At 36.8% G+C, this 22,308-nt stretch overlaps 1 protein-coding gene across 1 annotated transcript in view; it reads right to left on the bottom strand.

Annotated features, from left to right (window-relative positions):
- Window positions 1–15,865: 15,865 nt before the first annotated feature.
- The window catches only part of PTCHD1 (patched domain containing 1), a gene marked incomplete at both ends in the record, with an annotated part of 47,162 nt that continues 40,719 nt past the window's right edge, over window positions 15,866–22,308 (bottom strand). Inside the window, one exon of the mRNA XM_080910824.1 lies at window positions 15,866–17,520. Coding sequence (XP_080766950.1) covers window positions 15,866–17,520 — 1,655 coding nt within the window. The remainder of the gene's footprint in view (window positions 17,521–22,308) is intronic.

Here is a 22,308-nt window from a genome sequence, read left to right as displayed (position 1 = left end):
TTAAATATCCAGAGATAAAGAAAGAACAAAAATGAAAGATTCCAACTCAGTTTCCTGGCCTGATGCCATTTCAGTCTTCGGTGTGAATCTATGAGACTTGACAAGTGTATAAAAATGTGAAAGCATACGAAATAAAAAAAGGAAAAGTCTGTGAGGTTTTGGATATACAATTGTTTGATTTCATTATTCCATGATGAATACAGATATTGAAGCATCACATTGCATCTCACAAGAATATATTATTTTGCTATGTCAATATTAGATATAAAGGAAGGTAAGAGCAGCAAGTTTAAAATCTTTGTAGTTGGAATTTAAAGAGTACCTATGTGTGTGTATGTGTATGTGTGGGGGAGGGGATGTGCCTTTGCGTGCATGTATGCTTGCAGAATCATACTCATTTGTGTTTGCAGGAGACAGATAAAGTGTGTATTGGATGTGTATGCATGTGGAGGATTGAAGACAACCAAAGGTGTCAATTCTCACTTTCTCTTCTGCCTTGTTTGAGACAGTCTCTTGTTACTTACTCCTGGATATACCAGACAAGCTGACCAGTGAGTCTCTGGGGATTTTTTGTTTGTTTGTTTCGTTCTGCTTTCCATCTTGCCATGGCAGTACAAACACATGGCCCTTCCTTCGAATAGTGCTGCCTGGGTTCTTGTGGTCTGCACTCAGCTTCTTTTTATTTTTATTTATTTTTTTATTGAAAATGAATCTTTCTGCCATACATTATTACATCCTGACCACACCTTCCCTTACCTCTAATTCTCCAACTCTTCATCACTTTCTCTTCTCCTTAGATCCACTTTCCATTTGTTTCTCTTCAGAAAGGAGCAGGTTTCCACGAGACAACAGCCAAACAGGATTTAAGACAAGGCAAAGGCCCTCATGTTGAGGCTCAACAAGGCAACCCAATGAGAGTCCTCAAAGCAGGTAATTGTCAGCGATCCACCCACTCCCACCCATATGAGTCCCACATGAACACCAAGTTAACAGCCATATCCTTGTATAGCAAGGGCTTTATCTGAACCATTTGCATAACCCTTACGCTTGGGATTCGATACCTAGACTGAAAATGTAAAGGTTCATTGGAAGATAGGATTTTTATTATGAAAATATGTGAAGGACTCACTATTTATTGCATGTCATTTCCTGAGTTTTGTGTACCAAATGGCTTGAAGGTTTTTTACCATCTGTAAATGCTATATGAAAGCATAAAGTATCACTCCTTGCTGAAAGCTAGTCAGGTGGACAGGAACTGTAAGATTATCAGCCATCAGTTGAATGGTGTTCTGTGATGATTTTGTTTCTGTTTATGTTGGTATGGAATGATATAAATAAATATGTTTGGGCATCAGGAAAGTTAGAGTAGTATAAAATATGGGACAATTGTTTCTGAAAAATGGGCCCTTCTTATATTGATTTTTAGAAAAAAATATTACTTTTATTTTTTGCAGTCCATTTATTGCTTCCTGCCAGTCTGCCTTCCCACAGTTCCTCATATCATTCTTCTTCCCTCCTGTCCCCAAAAAGGACATCTCCCCAAACCTCCCCACTTCCTATGGCTTCAAGTCTGTCAAGGGTTAGGTGCCTCTTCTTTCACTGAGGGCAGACCAGACAGTCCTCTATGTGTGTGTCAAGGGCCTTGGACCAGCTGATGTACACTGATTTTTTTGGAACCACTTTAAAAGAGAAATATACTGAATAAGTTTCCCTTTCTTCTTTTATCCTCTGGATATAAGTGTATAGTTTCTTCGGAACTGTTTAAGTCTAGGAGTTTTTGACCTGTATGAACAGCAGAAACATCTAGGCTTATTGATGTTCAGAAGACCTCAACCATCATGAAATCACACACACACACACACACACACACACACACACACACACACACAGCTTCTCCTACCAAAATGAGAATTTATTCCATTTGGTTCTGTTTTTATGTTTGTTTTGTTTTGAAATGCTTTATTAACATCAAATAGCATAGTGTGGAGATTAAGTGTCCTTATGTCTTCACAAGAACAGTCATCTCAACAGCACAAGTCATCCTAACTGATTTGTTTTGTTCATCAACCTATGAACTGTGGAGGAGATATAAAGGGAAATGGCAAAGAAAAATCAAGAGCATCTGAAGTTACACATAATTCAGAAGCTGCAGGTATGAAGGCAGTATACATGGTAACTTAAATTGAACAGCACTGTGTTTCTCAGGGGTCTAGTTCTGTGTCTGTGACAGGTGGCATGAGGACTACACTTCAACACACATTTGCTTTTCTTATGAAGGAAATACTTTTAAAATGTCATTTCTACATTGTTCCTTAATCCATTTATAGTCCCTCTAATGAGAAAGTTCAGTATCAGCTGGTTGTCCTGTTAGGTATTATAAATTTTATGACCTATTCTGATGGTTAAAACAGTGATTTTATATATATATATAGTTACAGATTAAAGGAAAATTAGAATTTATGGATGTGGAACAAAGGTGTTAACTAGTTGTGCCTTAAAGGAGAACAAAGCATAATAATTTATATCTAATTAATAGTTTCGGCACAAGCATAAATATACAGAGAAGAGGCTAGTCTTCTAAGATCAAAGCCAACATCTAATTTAGTTCATTAAGATGCATTTTACAGTCACAATGATTCCAGAAAAATCTAGTACTTCATTAAATCTTCCAATCTGAGGCACATCCATCACTGCTAGCTGATGAACCACAGTGTTATGCTCCACAGAGTCTACTGCACAGATAGCTCCTACAATGCCACCTTGTGGATAGTGATCTTCCACGGTTGTTATTCAGCCACCTGTGGCTTTTGCATTGAAAATGGTGGTGTCAATAACCAGAGGTTTAATGGTAAGCAAATCAAGGACAGTGATAAGACACCTTATTTAAAGAGTTCATCAGCAGCTACTAGGGCTTCATGCAGAGTGATTCCTGCTCCAATAACTAGGACCTTGTCATTGTCACTACAGTGGTCAACCTTGGCCTGTCCAATCAGAAAGGTTTCTTGAGTGGTGCAAATAACTGCAGTTTCTGCTTGGCTGGTAGGAATGAAGCACGTTTCCTGTGGCCTTGTTCTCATTTTTAAGACAGACTTTATCCATATAACTCAGACTACCCTTGAACTTACAATGATGCTCAGTCTACCCAATGCTAAGATTATAGGTGTGTGCCACTATACCTAGGTAAAATAATAGGGTTTTTTGTTTATTATCCATCCATCTATCTATCTATCATCTAGCTATCTATCTATCTGTCTGTCTGCCTGTCTATCTATCTATCTTTCTATCTATCTTTAATTTTCCTTGTTCTTGAGAATTTAATACATGCATGCAGTAAAATACAATCTGATCTACCCATGCTTTCCTTTTCAGTTCCTCCCTATTACTCAAATACTGTGATGGTTTGTATTTGCTTTGCACAGGGAGTGGCACTATGTGATCTTGTTGGAGTAGGTGTGTCATTGTGGGTATCAGCTATAAGACCTTGACCCTAGCTGCCTGGAAGTTAGTCTCCTGCTAGCAGCCTTCAGATGAAGTTGTAGAACTCTCAGCTCATTCTGTACTATGCCTGCCTGGATGCTGCCATGTTCCCATCTTGATGATATTGGACTAAACCTCTAGACCTGTAAGCCAGCCTCAAATACATGTTGTCCTTTATAAGACTTATCTTAGTCATGTTGTCTGTTCAAGTGTAAAATCCTAACTAAGACACAAGTTGGCACCAGGAGTGGGGTACTGCTATGATAAAAGCCTGATCATGCTTTAGTTTGGAAGAATGTGAATTTGGTACTTTGGATTTGGAAAGCAGTGGAATTTTTTAAAATGGGCTTAATGAGCTATCCTAGTAGAAATATGGAAGACTTTATTACTGAGATTTATTTGAATTGTGTGGACCTGGCCCAAGAGGTTGCAGTGGAGAATTTCAGTATGTGGTCTAGAGACTGTTTTATGTGATTTTGGTGAAGAATGTGGCTGCATTTTGCCCTTGTCTGAGGAGTCTACCTGAGTCTAAGGTAAAGAGAATTATATTAGTTGCATTGACAAGAGAAGTCTAAAAGAGGCCCAGCAGACTTTGTTCTCTAGTTAAGTCTTATTACAAAGAGCGTTTTGAACAAGCATAGTAAGCTTAGAAAGGAAAAATATAAAATGTATGGTTTGAGTATTAAAGGCTCACCGGGAGGTAAAATGGAGCTGAATCCTCTGTTCAAGGATATTAAATTGAATTAAGGGTGTGGGACTTTGGGGCAAAAGCCTACCCAACTAAGTATAGATCCATACCTTTAATCCCAGAAGTCAGGCTTGCAAATATTCGAGTTCAAGGTCAATCTAAAGAGCAAGATACAAGACAGCCAAGCTTAGGAAATGAAGGTGTTGGAAAAGAGGAAGATAATGCCCAGGGGGTCATGTTCTAGCTCCTGCAAACAACAGAACTTGGCAGCTTAGGCCATGTGTTCCTGACTTTATAATAAAGAAGAGAAGGAAACTACTGAGACAATTAATGCTGGTTAGCTGGACCTAAGGAATTAGTGGTGACTAGTGTCACTGAATTGAAATTTTCTGGGAAGTGTTTTCTGAGAGCATATAAAAGCTGTGTTCTAGATATAGCCGCGGTTGTACTTTGTGCTGCAACAGTAATTGATAATTTATAAGAGGTACCCAAGTGGTACTTGCTTTGAAGGCTTGAAAGGGTCATGAAAAGCAGCTGAGTCTTAGCACTGTGAGAGGTTATGAAAGGCCGGCCACTGGTGAAGGTACAGCTTCAAATATAGTTGACAACCAAGAACTGAGGGGTCATGCAAAATATTTGAGACTTGGCACCATGAAGAGTGCTTATGAAATACCTAGTTACAATGGAAGACTTCAGTGTATTGGAGATGCCAGTACCATGGGCTGATCAGAAATAACAGCAACAGTGAAGTGGATCAACCTGAGCTTAAAGTGTAATAGAGGGAGGAGACAGAGAAGCAGTGCCAGCCTTTTGGAAGAGCTGAGAAAATCATGTGTGGATCCCAGACATTAGAACCAGAAGCTGTAACATTGAAGTTTCCTTGGAGACCCAAGATATTCAAGATGCCAGAGCCATAGGATAGCAGCTGAGAAAATATGCTAACGGGGAGTGGAACTAGCACAGAAAAAGAAGTTAGTTTCAGTCAACAAAGATGAAAAAAGATTTGGAGATCTGATGAGTGCTTTGACATCAGCCTTGTAGATGCAGAGTTTGGAGTTTGCTCACTTGGTTTTCTGTCTTGCCTTGGGAATGACAGTTAAATGTTTGGATGAATAAGAAGAGACTTTGGACTTTTAACATTATTGGGACTGCTATAGAAGAAGGGGACTTTTGAAGTCAGACTAAATGTATTTTGAATTATGCAATGTTTAGGTATGCCCTCCCATAGATTCATATGTTTGAACAAGTCTATAGGAGCCAGGGAGTAGAATGTGACAGTTTGTATATTCTAGGTCCAGGATTTGAAGGTGTGTTCTTGTTGGAGTAGGTCTGTCACTGTGAATAAGGGCTATAAACATTCATTCTAGCTGCCTGGAATTCAGTATTCTGCTAGAAGCCTTCAGATGAAGATGTAGAACTCTCGGCAACTTCTGCATCATGTCTGCTTAAATGCTGCCATGTTCCAGCCTTGATGATCCTGGACTGAACCTCTGTGCCTGTAAGCCAGCTCCAATTAAATGTTGTCCTTAAAAGACTTGCCTTGGTCATGGTGTCTGTTCACAGCAGTAAAACCCTAAGACAAATACCTATCCCCTAACATCTCTTAATTTCATTTATTAAGTCACTAAGTTAAATCAGTGCTATGCACATATGCATGGGTTTCAGGCATTCACTAAAAGACTTTTAATCTTCTCACTTCCTCAACAAAGAACCACTAGTCTCTACATTACCAATAACTAGTTCCTTAGTAAGGGGTCTATTAATGCTCCTTTTTAGATAGTGTTTCTATTTCTGTTGAGAAAACCTTTTGGGAAAATTTTCCACTAAATCTCAACTAAGCAAAGGTTGCCTGCCATAGATAAAAGAAATATGGCTCAAACTTGGTCAAGCTGGATGGGCAACCACACTGTTTATTCTAGCATGCTTTTTAGCTCATCTTTCTCAGAACTGACCAAGTTTAACTAATTATGTTTTCTAGTGTTTGGATATATTTTCCTAGTTAAAGAATAAATTATTGCTAACAGAATCATCTATTTGCCTAGTGTAAAGAAACCCAACTGGATATCCAGCATTACTGGTATTTCCAGAAAAAACAGATAAGAAGTTTTCTGAAATATACAAATTGTTACTGTGAGAAATATGTTCTTATGTAGATACAAGTTAAAAAGTATTACTTAGTCCCAAAATTTATAAAATAATATGCAATATCAGGAGATGTAAAATAAGAAACACATTTTTATATTTAGATACTTTTATGTTTGTGGTGGAATTTATTTTAAACAACAAAATATTTGGTATGGATTTTCTGTGTTTATTATTCATCTGTTAAAATTGTATTGGGTTTTTGTTTTTCTGGGTGGTTGAGGGTTAAAGTTGGGTTTGGGTTGTTAAGGACAGGGATGTGAACCTGGAAGAACTTGGAGAATAGAATAATATGATCAAAATATATGACAATTTAAAAATTGTTTTAAATTATAAAATATAACAAAAATATTCTGTTAGACAAACATAAAATCAATAATACTGATAAAGAAATATTTCTCTTTTGTGGCTATTTTGTTAATATTTATCAACAGATGTTTCTTTTAATGGTAAAAAAAAATAAATGCACTGTGTAAAATAATTTTCTACAGCTTTGCAGCACTGGTACATTTAAAGAAATTTAGTGAAATATGGACTAAAACTAAGCTGATATATTTTCTTGTTTGACTTATCACTAAGTAATTCAGCTCATATATTTTAAATTGAGAAATGGATCGAGAAAGGTAGGTAAATTATAGTATCAGAAACCATAATAAAAGCATCTTACTGTTCTGAGTAAGTTGTTGAAGAGAATTTATGGGTCAATAAATAATAAAGTTCAGGGTCCTCTTAGTTTATTAAAGTATATAGATTAATTTCTTTTTATTTTATTGTATTCCATTTTATTCTGGTTCCTTAGGTCCCTGTCTATTTTCTAAGGAGAAACAGAAAGTGTTTGGATCTGGATGGAAGGGGAAGTAGGAAGGTGCAGGAGAACGGCGAGAGGAAACCATAATCAGAATATAATTTATGAATAATCTATTTTTAAAAAAACTATAAATTGAGGCTTTAATGTCTTACAAATTTTAATTTTAAGTTTTGTTGTTCATTTATTTATTTTGTGTTGGAGTAGCACACATGCCATAATATATTTGTGAAGGTCATAGGGCACATTTATGGAGTTGGTCATCTCCTTACACTATGTAAATACTGAGGATCAAACTTAGTTCTTCAGTCTTGCAACAAACACCTTTATCTTTTGAGTTATCTTGTCAGTCTGACCTGTTCTATCTATCTGTAGGGAATTCTAAAAATTTCATTCTTTTTAATTGGATACATCTGTCATTCCCTACAGATCTAGTTAACTTCAGCTTCTCAGTAATTGATTTTCTCCTTACAACATGTAAAATTTTAGTAGAGGCAGGAGGTTCTCTGTGAATTTGAGGTCAGCCTGGTCTTCAGAGCTAGTTCTAGGACAGCTGTGGCTACAGAAATAACCCTGTTCTAAACTCCTGCCCCTTCTCACAATCAAGAAAATAGTGATGCACACCCTCTCTCACTATAACTGAAAAAGCTGAAGTAGAAAGATGGCTGTGTATTTTGGATTAGCCTAAGTTGGATAGTACAGGTGTATTTCAAAATGCTGTCTGTGCATGTGTTTTAAGAGGGAGGTACTATACCAGGGACCATCTTAATTTTCACTTCCCCAACTGTGTTTCTAAGTTAGAGATAGATAACTCATCGAATGTGTGGTGTTTCTTCTGTCTTTACATTTATCCCATTTTGTATATTTCTGAGAATTATAAATATATATATATATATATATATATATATATATATATATATATATATATATATATATATATATATATATATATTTAGGATATAATATAGGATATTATATCCTATATTATATATATAATATAGGATATATATATATATATATATATATATATATATATATATATATCCTATATTTGTATGATTTCTACCTAACTCTTCCCCATCTCAACTCCTCTTAGGTCTTCTTGAATTCTTTCTTAAAATGCACACACACACACACACACACACACACAAACACACACACACACATATACCCTACTGTGCTCAATTATTGTTTCCCATTTGTGTATGTGTTTAAGGCTGGGCACTTAAGTGTGAGTGACCCAAAACAAAACTGGTTCTTCCTTCCTCAGCTGCCATTCACTGCCTTTAGCTTCTTATCTAAGGTAAGCAGCTTGAGAAATGTTTTTCCATTCATGTTCTGCATGTCAGCTGGTGTGGAGGGAACTGTGCCAAGGTTTCCTGGGTGCAGCATTTCAGTCATGTCCAGCTCCTCAGACTCTGACAATCTCTCCCACCCTCTCTTCCATGATGTTCCTTGAGCTTTGGTTATAAAGGTTGTGTTATAGACATCTAAGCATTTTTGGTGGTTTGGTTTTTTGGTTTGGATTTTAGATAAAAATGTTTCTATGGATTATGTTTTCTTTTCTTGTGGTATATGACAGGCATTGGCTTTTCCACCAAATTGATGTTATGGTTCAATGGAAAATATGCACTCCTTTCCAAAACTGTAAGTTGGAAAGGTGGAGTGTTCATACCTTATGTCTTAATTTTATTTTCTGCCCCCCATTTTCTTTCTATGGACCACCAATAAGTGGTTATAGATAAAATTTCATGAATCCAGACCTTGGGAGAATTTTCTCTCATTTTGTGACTCAGATATTTTTATTCATGACTTGGAAATTGTCATCAAATGCAGTTTTCAACCATAGAACTATTCATTAGCAATTTGTAAATTACATGTTCATATTTTCTCTTTTAAAAGCATATTGTTTGGCTGATTTCAGATATATTAATACACAGGGAGTATATAGAAGGTGAAAATATTATTTTGTAGGGTTTTCTATGTACAGCAGAAGCTCTTGGCCTACCTTTATAAAATATAAAGGGTCACCTGCCAAGGCATTTTATTACCATCACATTTGCTGAAAATATTATAAAAAGTAGTATGCAAGTATGTGCATACATGTATTAAATGTGTACATATATGTATAAGCATGTACTTAAATATTTACTTTAGGTGTTATATACATGTACCTGTACTTCTGTGCAGTATATGGTAAAATGTATGTGTATATGTACCATGCCTGGCTGTGTGTTTGTGCAGCAGAGCCATAAGCATCATTGCAATATTTTGGTGACTCTGGTACAGCAGGAAAAACCAATTTTACAAAAGCACATTAATTGAAAGAGCATTTGAAAAGTGAGACAAACACATTTCAGCAGATAATCCAGGGACATTGTTTTGACAAAGAAAACAATATGAGTTTTTCTCAGGAATAAGCCTGGAATGTGCTTGGAAAATTATCTTTCAGCCATTTTGGTTTGTGATAGGGTTCTTAGACAAAATGCTTTGTAGATCCCAGCAAATATATAGCTCTCAAGCTTCATATTAGATACTACAAAGTTGGACTAATATTTCTTCACCTCAGAAGACTTACCTTACAATGGCTTGGCAAAGGGTTGTGTAAGTGACAGAGATGAGTTTTTGGTGATTTATGTTCAAAGAAGGTGAACCTCTGATTCTCTCAACCTTACCTCATGTAAACACAGAAGGATTCCATATGCTTAACACTTATACTAAAAGAAGTACAACCAGCAAGTGCTTCCTCGGTCAACCTATACTATCTCTAGCTTCAGCCTAGTTGTCAAGAGAATTAGACTTTTATTTACTTATGTATGCAATGACACTATCTCTGAGTATACTGGTCTGTACATTGGAAAATTTATTTTCAACTTTCATTGCTATCAAGATAATCAAGACCCATTTTTCCATTTTTGTTATCAGGTCAGCAACCACAAGTATATGCAAAGAAGCTTGGTGTACACAGTTTGAGATAGCTATCACTTGGAAGAAGGAAAATCAAGAGATGTTATGTGTTGTTGCCAAGAAAGTATGTAATCAAATAACCTGGAAATAGGCTGCTCTTTTTCTAGTTATTTGATAGGGTACACTTCTACCTGTAGGCTTTATCAGTTTCCCACTCTGTGTATAAAATTGGGTTGTGATTTTTATATTTTTGAGGCTACACAGAAAAGTGACCTGTGGGTTGCAACTCTTCTGGTGGTTTAACCACAGTTTTACCAGGAAGGGCTTGCCTAGGTATATCAGAAAACACAGATATTTACATTATAATTCATAATGTTAGCAAAATGGCAGTTTTAAATAGCAACAAAAATAATTTTATGGTTAGGGGGTCATCACAACCTGAGGAACTTTATTAAAGGGGCACAGCATTAGAAAGGTTGAGACCCACAGATATAGAGTTAGGTGATAACAGTGAAAGTATTCTAGTAACTTGGTGTTCCTTTTGGTAACAAGGGTACAGTGCAGAGAAATTTTATCTTGGTCTTTTATGGCTCCCACTCGCACTGAGGTCTTTATTATTTTAGGACAGTGCAGTGGGTTATGGAGAAGTCTTTTAGAATCTGATGGAAATCTTTTCTTTAGTAAAATGTACATACTTAACATACACATGTTTTTCTGCATATAATTTAATTTTGTGGAAGTCAAGAGTTCTTCCCTTCCCCAGCTCATTCATGGTCCTTGTGTTGAGAGCCCATAATTTAGATGGCTGGGATTTGGCAGTAAAGTGGCAGAATAGAAAACAAACAGAAGCTAGAAACTATATTTCAATTATAGTCCAGCTTCTAACTATTCCAAATTTGTGAATATCTTAATTCTCTAAGTTTCAGGGGTTTGTGTGTGTGTATGTGTGTGTGTGTGTGTGTATGTTTGTGTGTGTGTGTGTGTGTGTGTGTGTGTGTGTGTGTGTGTGTGTGTGTGTGTATACAGGCTTTCTTTGTAGTTTGAAAAGAATCCTCTGTTCTCTATTAAGTAGGTTTCTTGGAAGCCTTGTGGTGATAATTTTATTTTCACTCAAAACTCTACATGGAGGCCACAGCTCTTTAGCATCACATTTCCTTTTCTTGCATGGCATACATGTCAGATATCAAAGAGGACTTCAAATAGATCACCTGGGTAAAGAAGGGACAGGACACATGAGAGGCAGGCTGGGGAGAACATATTGATGCTGCCTGTTCAGGTGAGCTTATTCTAGTTCATATGGTTTATTTTTTACTTTCTCCTGGACTGGCATGGAACAAAAATAAACAGTTGTAGCCTCCACAGGGAGGGACTCTGCCATGTGTTAGCTCTGTCATTCTCAGGTTTTTATTTTGCCAGTGTAGTATCAATATAATATCTTCCTTTGCATTCCACACACTTGTAAAAGAATGGGACCTGGTGCTTTTTATTTAGCACAAACTTAAAAGCAAATCTCCCCACAGATAAGTTCAAATGTCATCAGGCAAACCAGAAATAAACAGTAAGAAGTGAGGCTCTTCAAATATCTATATTCCTTTGAGGGTTCGTAGTCTAACACCAACATCCAGGTTTGCATCTTCTTTACACTCGTCCCACCACGTGGTAATGCAGACTACTTTTAATGTGATCTCATAAGAATCAAGACTTAACAGCCATCTGTGGTCATCTGTGGCATTTTATATAGATCTAATCTGAGGACTAGATATATATTTTTTTATGTTTATATCCAGAGCCCTAATGCTATAGGGTAAAATTGGCACATTAAAGATAATGTCTCAAATTCTCTCTTTTTTCACCCAAATGCTTCCTAAACACCATCTAAATCCCCACAGGCAACCCACAACATCACTCAAACTTAAGTCTGCAAGGCAAGATCTTGCTCTATCTGATTTGTTTTGTTGTGTTCCAACTCTTTAGAACAGTGTATATATAATATTAGGCACTCAAAATTGACTATATTTAAAGATATTTACTGTTTATATCCCCACTGTACAGACGAAGAAACAGAGATCCACAGAGGTCAAACACTGGTACAAGCTGCAGGAAATCTTTAATAGGATCCAAAGGAATAAAGCCATTATGAAGAGGGTACCATTTTATTCAAGAGGCTTTGCCTCATACCATACCACACCTGGAAGGTGGCTCTCCATTCGACCTTTTCTCATGAGGGACACAGCCAAGGTCTGTTGCTGGGGTTGGAGGAAGGTAGTGTCATAGTCTTAGAATGCCACAGACAATTGGGCAGTGGTTGTTTAAAATAAACAGTTTCTCAAGGGTCTTTTTAGAGCAGTAGATTGCATTAATAGCTGTGTCCATAGAGGAGACCTCTAATTATTTCACTTCTAACTGAAAATATAGAAGTAAGAGGAGGAGCAGAAGCCACATGAACAATAACCACAAACTAAATCAAAGCAAAATGAAGACAACCCCTTTCCCAATAAAAATTAAACCCAGCCAACCCATTAATCTGACAAGCAAAATGAACCTGACCCAAAACACACACACACACACACACACACACACACACACACACACACACACACACACAGTTATTAGCAGAAAAAATGGACAGATATTTTCACTAAGGTTTGTTTTACATTTTCTCTGGAACAAAATGTACTTTTAGCATGTGTATCCTTCATGGTACTTGTTGGAACATTACTGCATGTCAGAATAACAATATCCAATTTCAATTATTATTTTCTTTTTTATAAATACCAATTCCCTTGTGAATTTATGTCTGCTGAATTCCACCAAAGGAGAGAATATCATTCCTCTTATGGGAGAATATTATTCCTCTTACCTTGGTTTTTCTTATTTTCCTTTGGAAGGCCCAAGCATCACAATATTTTAATAAACCAGGAAAAATAGGGTTGATGATGGTATGTTTTCTTTGGTAAATGGACACCAAACACTAACTTAAAGCCAACCAAATAAGTTTCTTTGGTTAAGTGGACATTAATGTCTTGGTTAGAATTAATTAAAAGAAAATAATTAATTTTGCTGAGATCATTCATTCCCTTATAGCAATTTAAAAAGCAAAATTTTATGAAGTCGTAAAATTTTTTGAGCTATTTCTACAGTGTCATCTCCATGGTGAAGTTAGACCAGTGCTGTCAGATAACAATCAATAATCAATAATAAATATGAAAAATACATACTAATTGCTCAACAATAAATAATTTTTGGCATGCAGTCCTCCAATAGAAAAATTCATTTCACAGTCAGAATTTCATAAACCTTAATTTCAAGTGCTGAAAAGAGAAGGTGACAAGTTTGGAGAAAGTGACAAGTTTGAATATAACCTCCGTTTAAAAATACATCTTAAGATACACAGAGACTTAATCGAGTTGGAAAACTACTATGTGTCATAAAACAAAGTTCCATAGTAAGTCATTCTGGTTGACCAAATTGATGATTAAATTCTCAACAAAATCCTTTTAATTGGTGCATGTGTTGGGTCAGTTTTGTGAATTCAGGAAACCAAGGTGTTTCACATGGCTGATGCTAAAGCAATGGCAGATTTTGAACACACTGTTCAGAATATGGTTTAGCAGCATATAATTTAAGAATAAAACCAATCCCTTCATCAGTTGTCTTTTATAAATAATAGCCTTGTTTCAGGCCCATGAGAGACAGACAGAGAGAGAGAGAGAGAGAGAGAGAGAGAGAGAGAGAGAGAGAGAGAGAGAGAGAGAGAACTGATTGAACATCTATTATGCAAACTTGCTCTTTTGTGAAGAATATACTTGTCTTTAGATTTAAAACTCCTCCTCTTCTTGTTCAGTGAACAACACAGTATGACTGCTTAGTGTTTCTGCAGGGGAGACTGAGCAAGTAGCATATTTGTTAGAACTTTTTGGACAAAAGCACATGAGAGCAAAAGCAGAGATTATCACTTGCTATGATTACATCACAATCAATTGGGCTGTTTAGAAGAATAGTAGCCAACCTAAATCCAAAGTGTTTTCATTCCAGACATTAAAGACATATTTGTTCCACTGCCAATGAAGTCTTAAGTTCACACCTCATATATAAATTTTAAGGTGTATTAGCTACCTACAGGAAAATATACAGTTGTCCTGCTGTGTCTTTGCCATGTTGAAATGGTGGAACTCCTCTACTAGTGTAACATGATTCAGTTATTTCATTCTTCAAGGCCTGTTTCACCCTTTGTGGAGAATGAGGAAGTAATACAATATGTCTGTTAAAGTCCTGAAAGGTAATATGCCTTTTGAAAATGCTTACCACTACAGGTGACTAAAGAAGCTACAACTTTAAAAGGGAAAGGCATTGTAGTTGTTTCTCTCAAATGTAACTTCATTTTTATGAATGTAAAGAAATACAGGGGTCTGAGGGCAGCATACATATCCCTTTCAGATCAAACTGTTTTTGTTTAGATTGATGAATCATTGCCCTTGTTGATACAACTGTTCAACTGTATAAATATCTGGGCATGTTAATGTACAGAGGGTCTTACAATGAAGTAGAGAGATAGCAAAAAGGCATTTTAGGGATGAGGAGAAACAGCCACTTTAGCAGGGAAGTTTGGCTGCTGTTGTGTATTGGTTTGTACTGGTGATTACTCTTGTCCAGGAAATTCCATCTATTTTCCTTTGAGCCCTTTATCTCCAAGCACTTTTATAAAGTTTCTCATCGGCAAATCTTAGTTTTATCAAAGGTCTTCTTTTTCTCCACTATGTCAAGTAGAACTCATCACATAGCCCAAACAGTCTGGCACTTGTTGGCCAATAACCATCTTAGTGTTTATTTTCTTTTCCTCATATATGTGGGAAGATTTTGTTGTGGACATATGTTGTTTCTGGGCATCCATGCAAAAGTGTATGTAGGGCCAAACCACAAACATCTGTACCAGCTGGCTTTTTCTCTTTTTGTTAATATAACGATACTCTGTAGGTTTAAATAGACACCTGCTTTTCTTCCAACATGCCAGATATTTCAGCTTGACTCTGTGGTTTTGCACCCTTAGAGGTTCCTGCCAAAAGCTGTAACTAATAAAGCAGACCCTTTTCATGACAGGTAGCAAGATATTCTGAAATATAATTGCCCCAATTCTGTAATGCTGGAGGTGTTATGGATTTCTGGGTGCATTAACTAAACCATACAGGTGTTAAAAGGTGCATCAGTGAAGGAATATGACAAGTTCATTCAAGAAAAAATTAACTTGGCTCACCTAAGAGAATTTGGGGGTGACACTCAATTTCAATTTGTGGATGATATTCAGTCTACCACATCTGCTTCAAAGGTTCTGGCTTCCTCTTGCTGATCAGAACTTTCACAGAATCTCCTTGAGTGTTGAAACAATGAAGACCTCAAACGACAGAACCTAAATAGAGTTACTGTTCTGCAGATGTTTAGAAAACCTTGTTGTTTGAACAATGCTTAAAACTATTTTTGTAATAACAGCTGACCTTGCAATCAGTTGTATTTTATTACAATGCCAGTAACTTGTGCAGTGTAGGTAAAATAGGATCCTGCTTATTAATAAGCATTCCTTTGTTCGATCCTTATTTAAAATATAAGTCCTGTGTGTGTGTGTGTGTGTGTGTGTGTGTGTGTAAGTAAATTACCAAAATTACTATAGAAACCCTCTTGTTTTAATAATTTAAAGATGCCACACTTATTATCCTCACCTTATACTATTTTTCCCATGTCTGTTTCTTACCTTTTTTTTTTTTAACAGATCAACTTTGACTGTAATTGTTTCAGCAACACAAGGTTTTTGTTCTTGGTAAGACCTAGGGTGAAAATATATGAAGCAGATACTATCACACTGTGGTAATTTGGTCAACCACTCGAGTACTGTCAATATCCACCATTTCTACACATTCAATTTCCTCCCGGTTTTCAGGATTTTTCTTCTCTTTCCGTTTTTTCTTAGAGGGTGGCAGGAAAGTCAGTATCACAGGTAAAATGGCAAAGCAGTGAAAGAAGGTGACAAATGCTATTAAAAACAAGCACCTGAACAGTGTACAGGTCAGATTTGAAGGCACAGCTGCGAGAGGAAATAGACCAACAATATAACAGAGGTAACTCTGTAAAATAGCTACCCCATGTACTTCCAGGGCATTTTTTACCCATTTAGTTCTTGTAAAATCCTTGCCTAGGACAAATGTGGATAACAGTGGAGCACAGTTATCAATTGTGTAGTTAATTCCATAAATTAAGCATAGCACAGAAATGCAATCCAGTTCGACTTTCCATAATGTCATGAAGCCTATCACTCCAAACTCCACAGACACAACCGTGAGAGTGATCCAGACATTAATCAGTGAATCTGCTACCAGGAATGCCGAGAAGAAGAGCAAGAACAAAGCACTGATGCAGGAGTTGTGCAGGGGGGCTCCCAGAGAGGAGGCATATCGATCCATGTACACAAAAGATGGATTAAAGACAATAAACTTCACCTTGGAGGTGACTGAAAGCCTCCTCAGGGTCTCCAAGAGATCATAGAGTTCTTCTCTGTTTGTTTCCATAGTCTTGGCCACCAAAAACATTCTAGAGGCCACTACATCAACCTCATCATTGTACTTTTTAGAGAAGATGATGTCCTCTTGAAAATGTGAAAATTGAGGAGCTTTCAGGAAGGAATTCCTCAACATGTCTGTGAAATTTTTCTTAGGCAAGTCAGTGGACACATTGAGTTTCCGAAGATAATTTAAATAGCTTTCAAACCAGGATATCCGCACAAAACCCTTAGTGTACTCTAGAACATCTTCTTGGACACTAGAGTTCCAGTATTCTATGGACTCATATATGTAAAACCCAATAACAGGACTGTAGTTGTTAAAGTACTTTTGGTGGGCAGTAGTGTACTCAATGGTTTGTGTTGCAGTTGCTACGATGTTACTAAGGTCTGACCCTTCACTGACCTGCAGATAGCCCATTAAGGCAAAGGAAATATAAATAAGGTAAAATAGGACTACAAAAGGCTTGACATAGGTATTGGTTATCCAGTCACAGTAATAGCGCTTGAGGAAACATACCAATAAATGACTCTCATAAGTGTTTGCCTCCTCACCTTCCGCTGTGTCCTCACTGAATCTGGCTGTCAGAAGAAACCTATACCATGCTGGCTTCTCCTGTAATACCTCAGGCTTTGGAACTTTTCTACAGAATATACTATGCTGGTAATTGTTTTCTATGTAGCCAGTGAACACAAGGCTGGAACCATAAAATGAGAGTACATAGAGGTAGTTGAAGAGGATTGCAATACAGGAATTGCAGCAGAAAATCCTGGCTGCCTCAATGTTCGTGAAAGGGCTGGCCCCTATGCCAAAGGTGACCAAGTACATGGCAGTGGTGAGAGAGAAGGAGAGCATGGAGTCTGCATAGACTTCTGCAGTTCGCTCTTTAACATGTTGGTCCTCTCTAGTTTTCCTCCATGAGGATAACATTTCAAAAGTCCCGTATAATCCATGACCTGAAAAGGCAGAAAAAAAAAAAAAAAAAGAAAAAGATGAGAGCAAAAGTTTTAAGAAACTAATCTTTATAAAGAGGGGTATCAATTTGATCACGGGAACTTACTGGATCTTGGTAAATATAGCCAGCTTTAGTAGTAGCAAGTTTAGAAATACCAGGGATTTTTCCTGTTGGAAAGTAGACCTGCAAGTGTTCATTGATAGTCTCTTCTAGGAAAGGTAGAGGAGCATAAGTTTTCACAATCCCTACTAGTCTGAGAAAGCTGAGTGCCAGCAGAAATCTACATAAATCTGGGTCTATTTAGATCTGTTTAGAAGTTATAAACATCAATAGCTTAGGATTGTTGATACAGTTTGGCTCCAGAGAATATTGCATCATTTTGTTTTATATTTTACAGGTCTGATGGGAGGGGTGTGCACATAGGAAACCAGTGGGCAGAGAATTCTCAATCAATGTAGATAACTTCTGTTAAAATTGGTCAAGTAGACCTGCACCATTAGTTGAAGATGCTTTTTTTTTCTTCCATTATATGGTTTTGGCCTCATTGACAAAAATCAAGTGTCAGCATCCTTCTGGTCTCAGGGATAGAGGATGCTTTTCGTCCTGCTGTGACATAATGTGGGCCAGGGCATAAGCATGGGGAGCTTCTTTTCTCAGGGACAACAAGGGAGGGGAGAAGGATATGTGAGGTGGGAATGGAAGGAGACAAGGAAGTGGTCTGCTATCAGGATATAAAATAGATAAATCCTATATACAACAGCAACAACAAGAAAATTGGTCAAGTCATGTACTTCAGTGATAAAAAGACACTATATTTAGTTTGAGTATTAATAGAAAACTAAATCAAATCCTCTTTTCTTCACTGAATCTAAGGGCCTGAAGCAATAAATCAGAGAAACAGAGCAAATCAAAATAAGTAGGAACAAGTTTGAGTGCAGAGTAAAATGAGAAGAAAAATACATAACAAACAAAATTGATGTGACCCCTCATTGCTATTGCAGAAAATGACAATCAGATTTAAGATTTATGACTTGCATTTCTCTTAGTTGTTCAAAGATAACATATCAAGGATACAACGACTCTGCCAACTTCTTGATTCTATTTGGCAGTAGCCTCTGTGGGATAAAACTAAGTTAGGAACTTTTTTTAACTGCTTAGGGGCTCTTGGCTCCCTGTTTAGGATTCCAGAAACATTAGGGTGACGTAGATACGGTGGCTGCCCAAGTTATAATTGCATTCCACTTCTTGGAAATTTGAGCATGCCTTCTGTATCTCTTCTGGTTGGAATGAGGTGCTTCCTTACTGCACATCCTTCAATGTCCAAGCTACTCTGTCACTGAAAACCCCATCAAAATGACCCACCATGGCTTCTGATATACCCTGTCTTGGCACTACGATTAGAAGATAAAATTGTCTGCTTCTACAGCATTGCAAATTCTGTCCCATTATTGAGAATAATACTGTACTCTGGTATGTTAGTCTTGTTTGGAAATAAAAAAGGTATTTAAAATATTCAACCACATATAATGAGTGGAGTGATTCACCATTATCTTCTATGCAAAATAACTGAGCATATGTTTGACCTTACACCCAGGCAAGGTCAAACATATCCTTATTTGTAAAGTCCTGAGCTCAAACCAGGGTACCCATTACAAAGTTAATAATAATATAGGTCTATTTCCTAACAGGGATTTGTCATTCATCTTAATTTATTAGACATCATTTTACAGCTACTTTAAGAGGTCAGGCTAAGACTGTAGATTTGATTACTAGTACCATGGCCTCTATTAAATTGGAGCACCTAGATTCCAGAGATATGAAGTAAAAAGTGTTTTTGTTGACTAGTATTCTGCAGTTATATTTTAGGCAGTTAACAATGCCCAGTCTCAAGAGGAAAAACTGGTTTATTAAATCTCTTTCCAGTTTTCTCTGGATGGATGGACCAGCCTTTGACTAAAAGAAAACCAATCTTTGTCAATGAGCAAGAAAACTAATATTTCTAAAACCTCTGTGCCCTTGGGAAATAATACTGACCATTTAATCTGGAAACATAAAGAACAATAAAACTTTGTAAGGTAAATGCACTTGAAGAAGTTGCTGAAAGTCCAAATCATTTTCTGAGTATTTACTTGTTGGAAAAAATACCCCAAAACAAGATTTATACTGAGTATTTAAATATGGTAAGAAAATAAATGTCATATAGCAGAATTAGTTAATCATATGGAACAATTTGAGCTGAAATTAAATATAAAATTGAATATAAAAATAAAATAAATTAAAAATAAAATTAATGAGGTAATTTATAGTGGCATTATCTGATACTAATACTTTTTGGGCAATATAACAGGAGTCAATTTCTCAGTGTATTGTTGAATAATCTTAGCTGCCGAATGAGAAAAACACTTGAAGTAACAGAGCAAAAGGGTGATAAGGTTCCAGGATGAAAATAATCAGACTCAAGGAAAGATGAAGAAACATTGTTAGCTTGTCTCCAGTTTTGTTCTGTCATTTAAATGCCCATTATATATAGTTTGATATTTTTCATTGAGTCCTGAGTCTTTTTGCATGTTTTTGGTTCAAAGGGTACTTCCAAAGAGAATTTGAATTTTATTTTCAGAGGCTCTTAGAAACAACCCCTTCTCTTCCCTCCCCTTCTCCCCTTCCCTCACTTCTACACCTCAGACAGTCAAGAGAGAAATGAGTGCCAAGAGAGTTATAGGTGCCTCTTAGGGATTTGTTAGTGGCCTGGAGTGCCTGTCTGGCACTAGTCTCTGGTTACAGCTGCATGTTTATGCTTAAGAGGTTGGCCTCTTAAAGGAAAGATAAATTGTGAAAACCCTATTTTCTGACTTGGACTCCAGAAGAAATACACTCTAAGAGTCCATAAATGTTCCCCCCCCCCCAAATTCCCTCTATGCCCAGAATTACTATTGAATTTCCTTTAGCTTTGGCCTATAAAGGTATAGTTTTAATAGCAAACTGCTTTGGGAAAATGGTGTATGAAAGCAGCTTTCCTTATTGGGGGGAACTGGGACAGAAAATGGGGCTGCCTGAAGAGGAATTAAGAACATTTCAGCACACAGTAACATCTTTTCGTTCCCAGGCCAACCAGCCCTGGCTTTATCTTTTCCTGCTACTCTAGAAAATAGGAAAGTTAGTGTCACACAGGGGACAACCAGTCCCACCTGGGAGGAGGGCAGTGGTGGTAGTTGGGGGAGGCAGAAAGCAGGGCAGTTGTCACGTTTTAAGCTCTCTTAACTTAGGGACTGGAGTACAGCAAGCAGGACTTGGAGGCCAAATCTTACAGGGTGTAGTACTGTTTGTAGACTGAAGACATTTTGCCTGAGGTTTGAATATTATTTTCTTCACAAAAAAGAGGTACTTTAAATGTATTGTTCTTTGTTTTGTGTTTAATTTCAATTATTATTTGGAGCTTGCAAAATATCTAATTGGAAAAGGTGCCTGATCACCCAATTTCAGTCTCTAAGGCTCATGTGGTTTGTAGAGAACTGACAGACACAAGTCATTTTTAGACTTCAATATGCTTGCTATAGCTGATTTGGAAGATTATAAACAACCCTGAAGGCTTTGGCTAAACCTCAGAAAGGAGCTTTGGTGGAAGTGACATTTAATTTGTGAGCATGCCTCAAAGTCACCTGGGAGATATGTGTGCATATGTGTGTGTGTGTGTGTGTGTGTGTGTGTGTGTGTTTGTGACAAATACATGTGATTTTAAAAGTATCTGAAGTAGTTCTATAGCAATAACTCTAATAGTAAAGTTCATGTGGATAACCACTACAATGCTATCTAAACATGGTTTTCATAGTACATCATAAGTTTGGTGACCACGGTGTTTGTAGAGGTAATGGGAGTCATGCCTTATAGTCAAAGTGATGTCATAATCTCAGATTTTTACTGTATCATAGTGAGAATGTCAGGGATCCATTTTACACAGTCAGAGCAGAAATCAAAAGACTCACCAAGGGGAATTATTAAGTGGTACAACTTATTCTATAAAACTTTGAAAACAAAGCTTTTGAAGCATTTTCTTTTCAAAGCATATTCAAGGTACATTTCTCTTTGTTACACTACATGTGTACTATTACATGATAAGGAGCCCATGAATAGTAACACACACACACACACACACACACACACACACACACACACACACACACACATTCCCAAGTTGTAATTATTCATAAGCAATTACTTTGAGGTGGCACAGGATTTTAGTTAAGCCCTGGGCTAAGGAGAGTAAAACCCTTGAGTACTCACACATACAATTTGTGCCAGGAGTGTGAATCTGAAAGGTAAACTGCTTTTATTAATTGTATTAGCCATGAACTATGGAACTATCTGTTCTCTGGTAAAATAAAATACTAAAGGACTTAAACTAATAATTCTTCATCTTTTCTGAACATTATTTTTGGAATCTGTATGTGTAGTGAACTTACACTGTTTAGAACTAATGAAGAGAAAACGTGGCACAGATGATAAATAACACTGATGGTAGAAGAAACTCAGCTGCCTAATCCTACAGTCACTTAGGATGACTTTCAGGCATACTCAACAAATTAAATCTCGCTTTCACGCAAGCTCTTTCCTGGGGCATAGCCAAAGCCTTCAGGGTTGTTTATAGTCTACCAAGGCAGGAATTCACCAGCAAATAGTTGAGAGTTAACTCTAACCAGTAGATATGCTTCTAGAGATCTACTCATAAAATGACTTGTGTTTTCAATTTATATATTTATTTATGAGACCTTTTGAGAGATTTGGTTTTGCTTAC

The sequence above is a fragment of the Micromys minutus genome (genome assembly GCF_963924665.1).
Source record: "Micromys minutus genome assembly, chromosome: X".
Lineage (NCBI taxonomy): Eukaryota > Metazoa > Chordata > Mammalia > Rodentia > Muridae > Micromys > Micromys minutus.
Note: the sequence above shows the minus strand (reverse complement) of the source record. Positions and strands in the feature narration are given on the sequence as shown.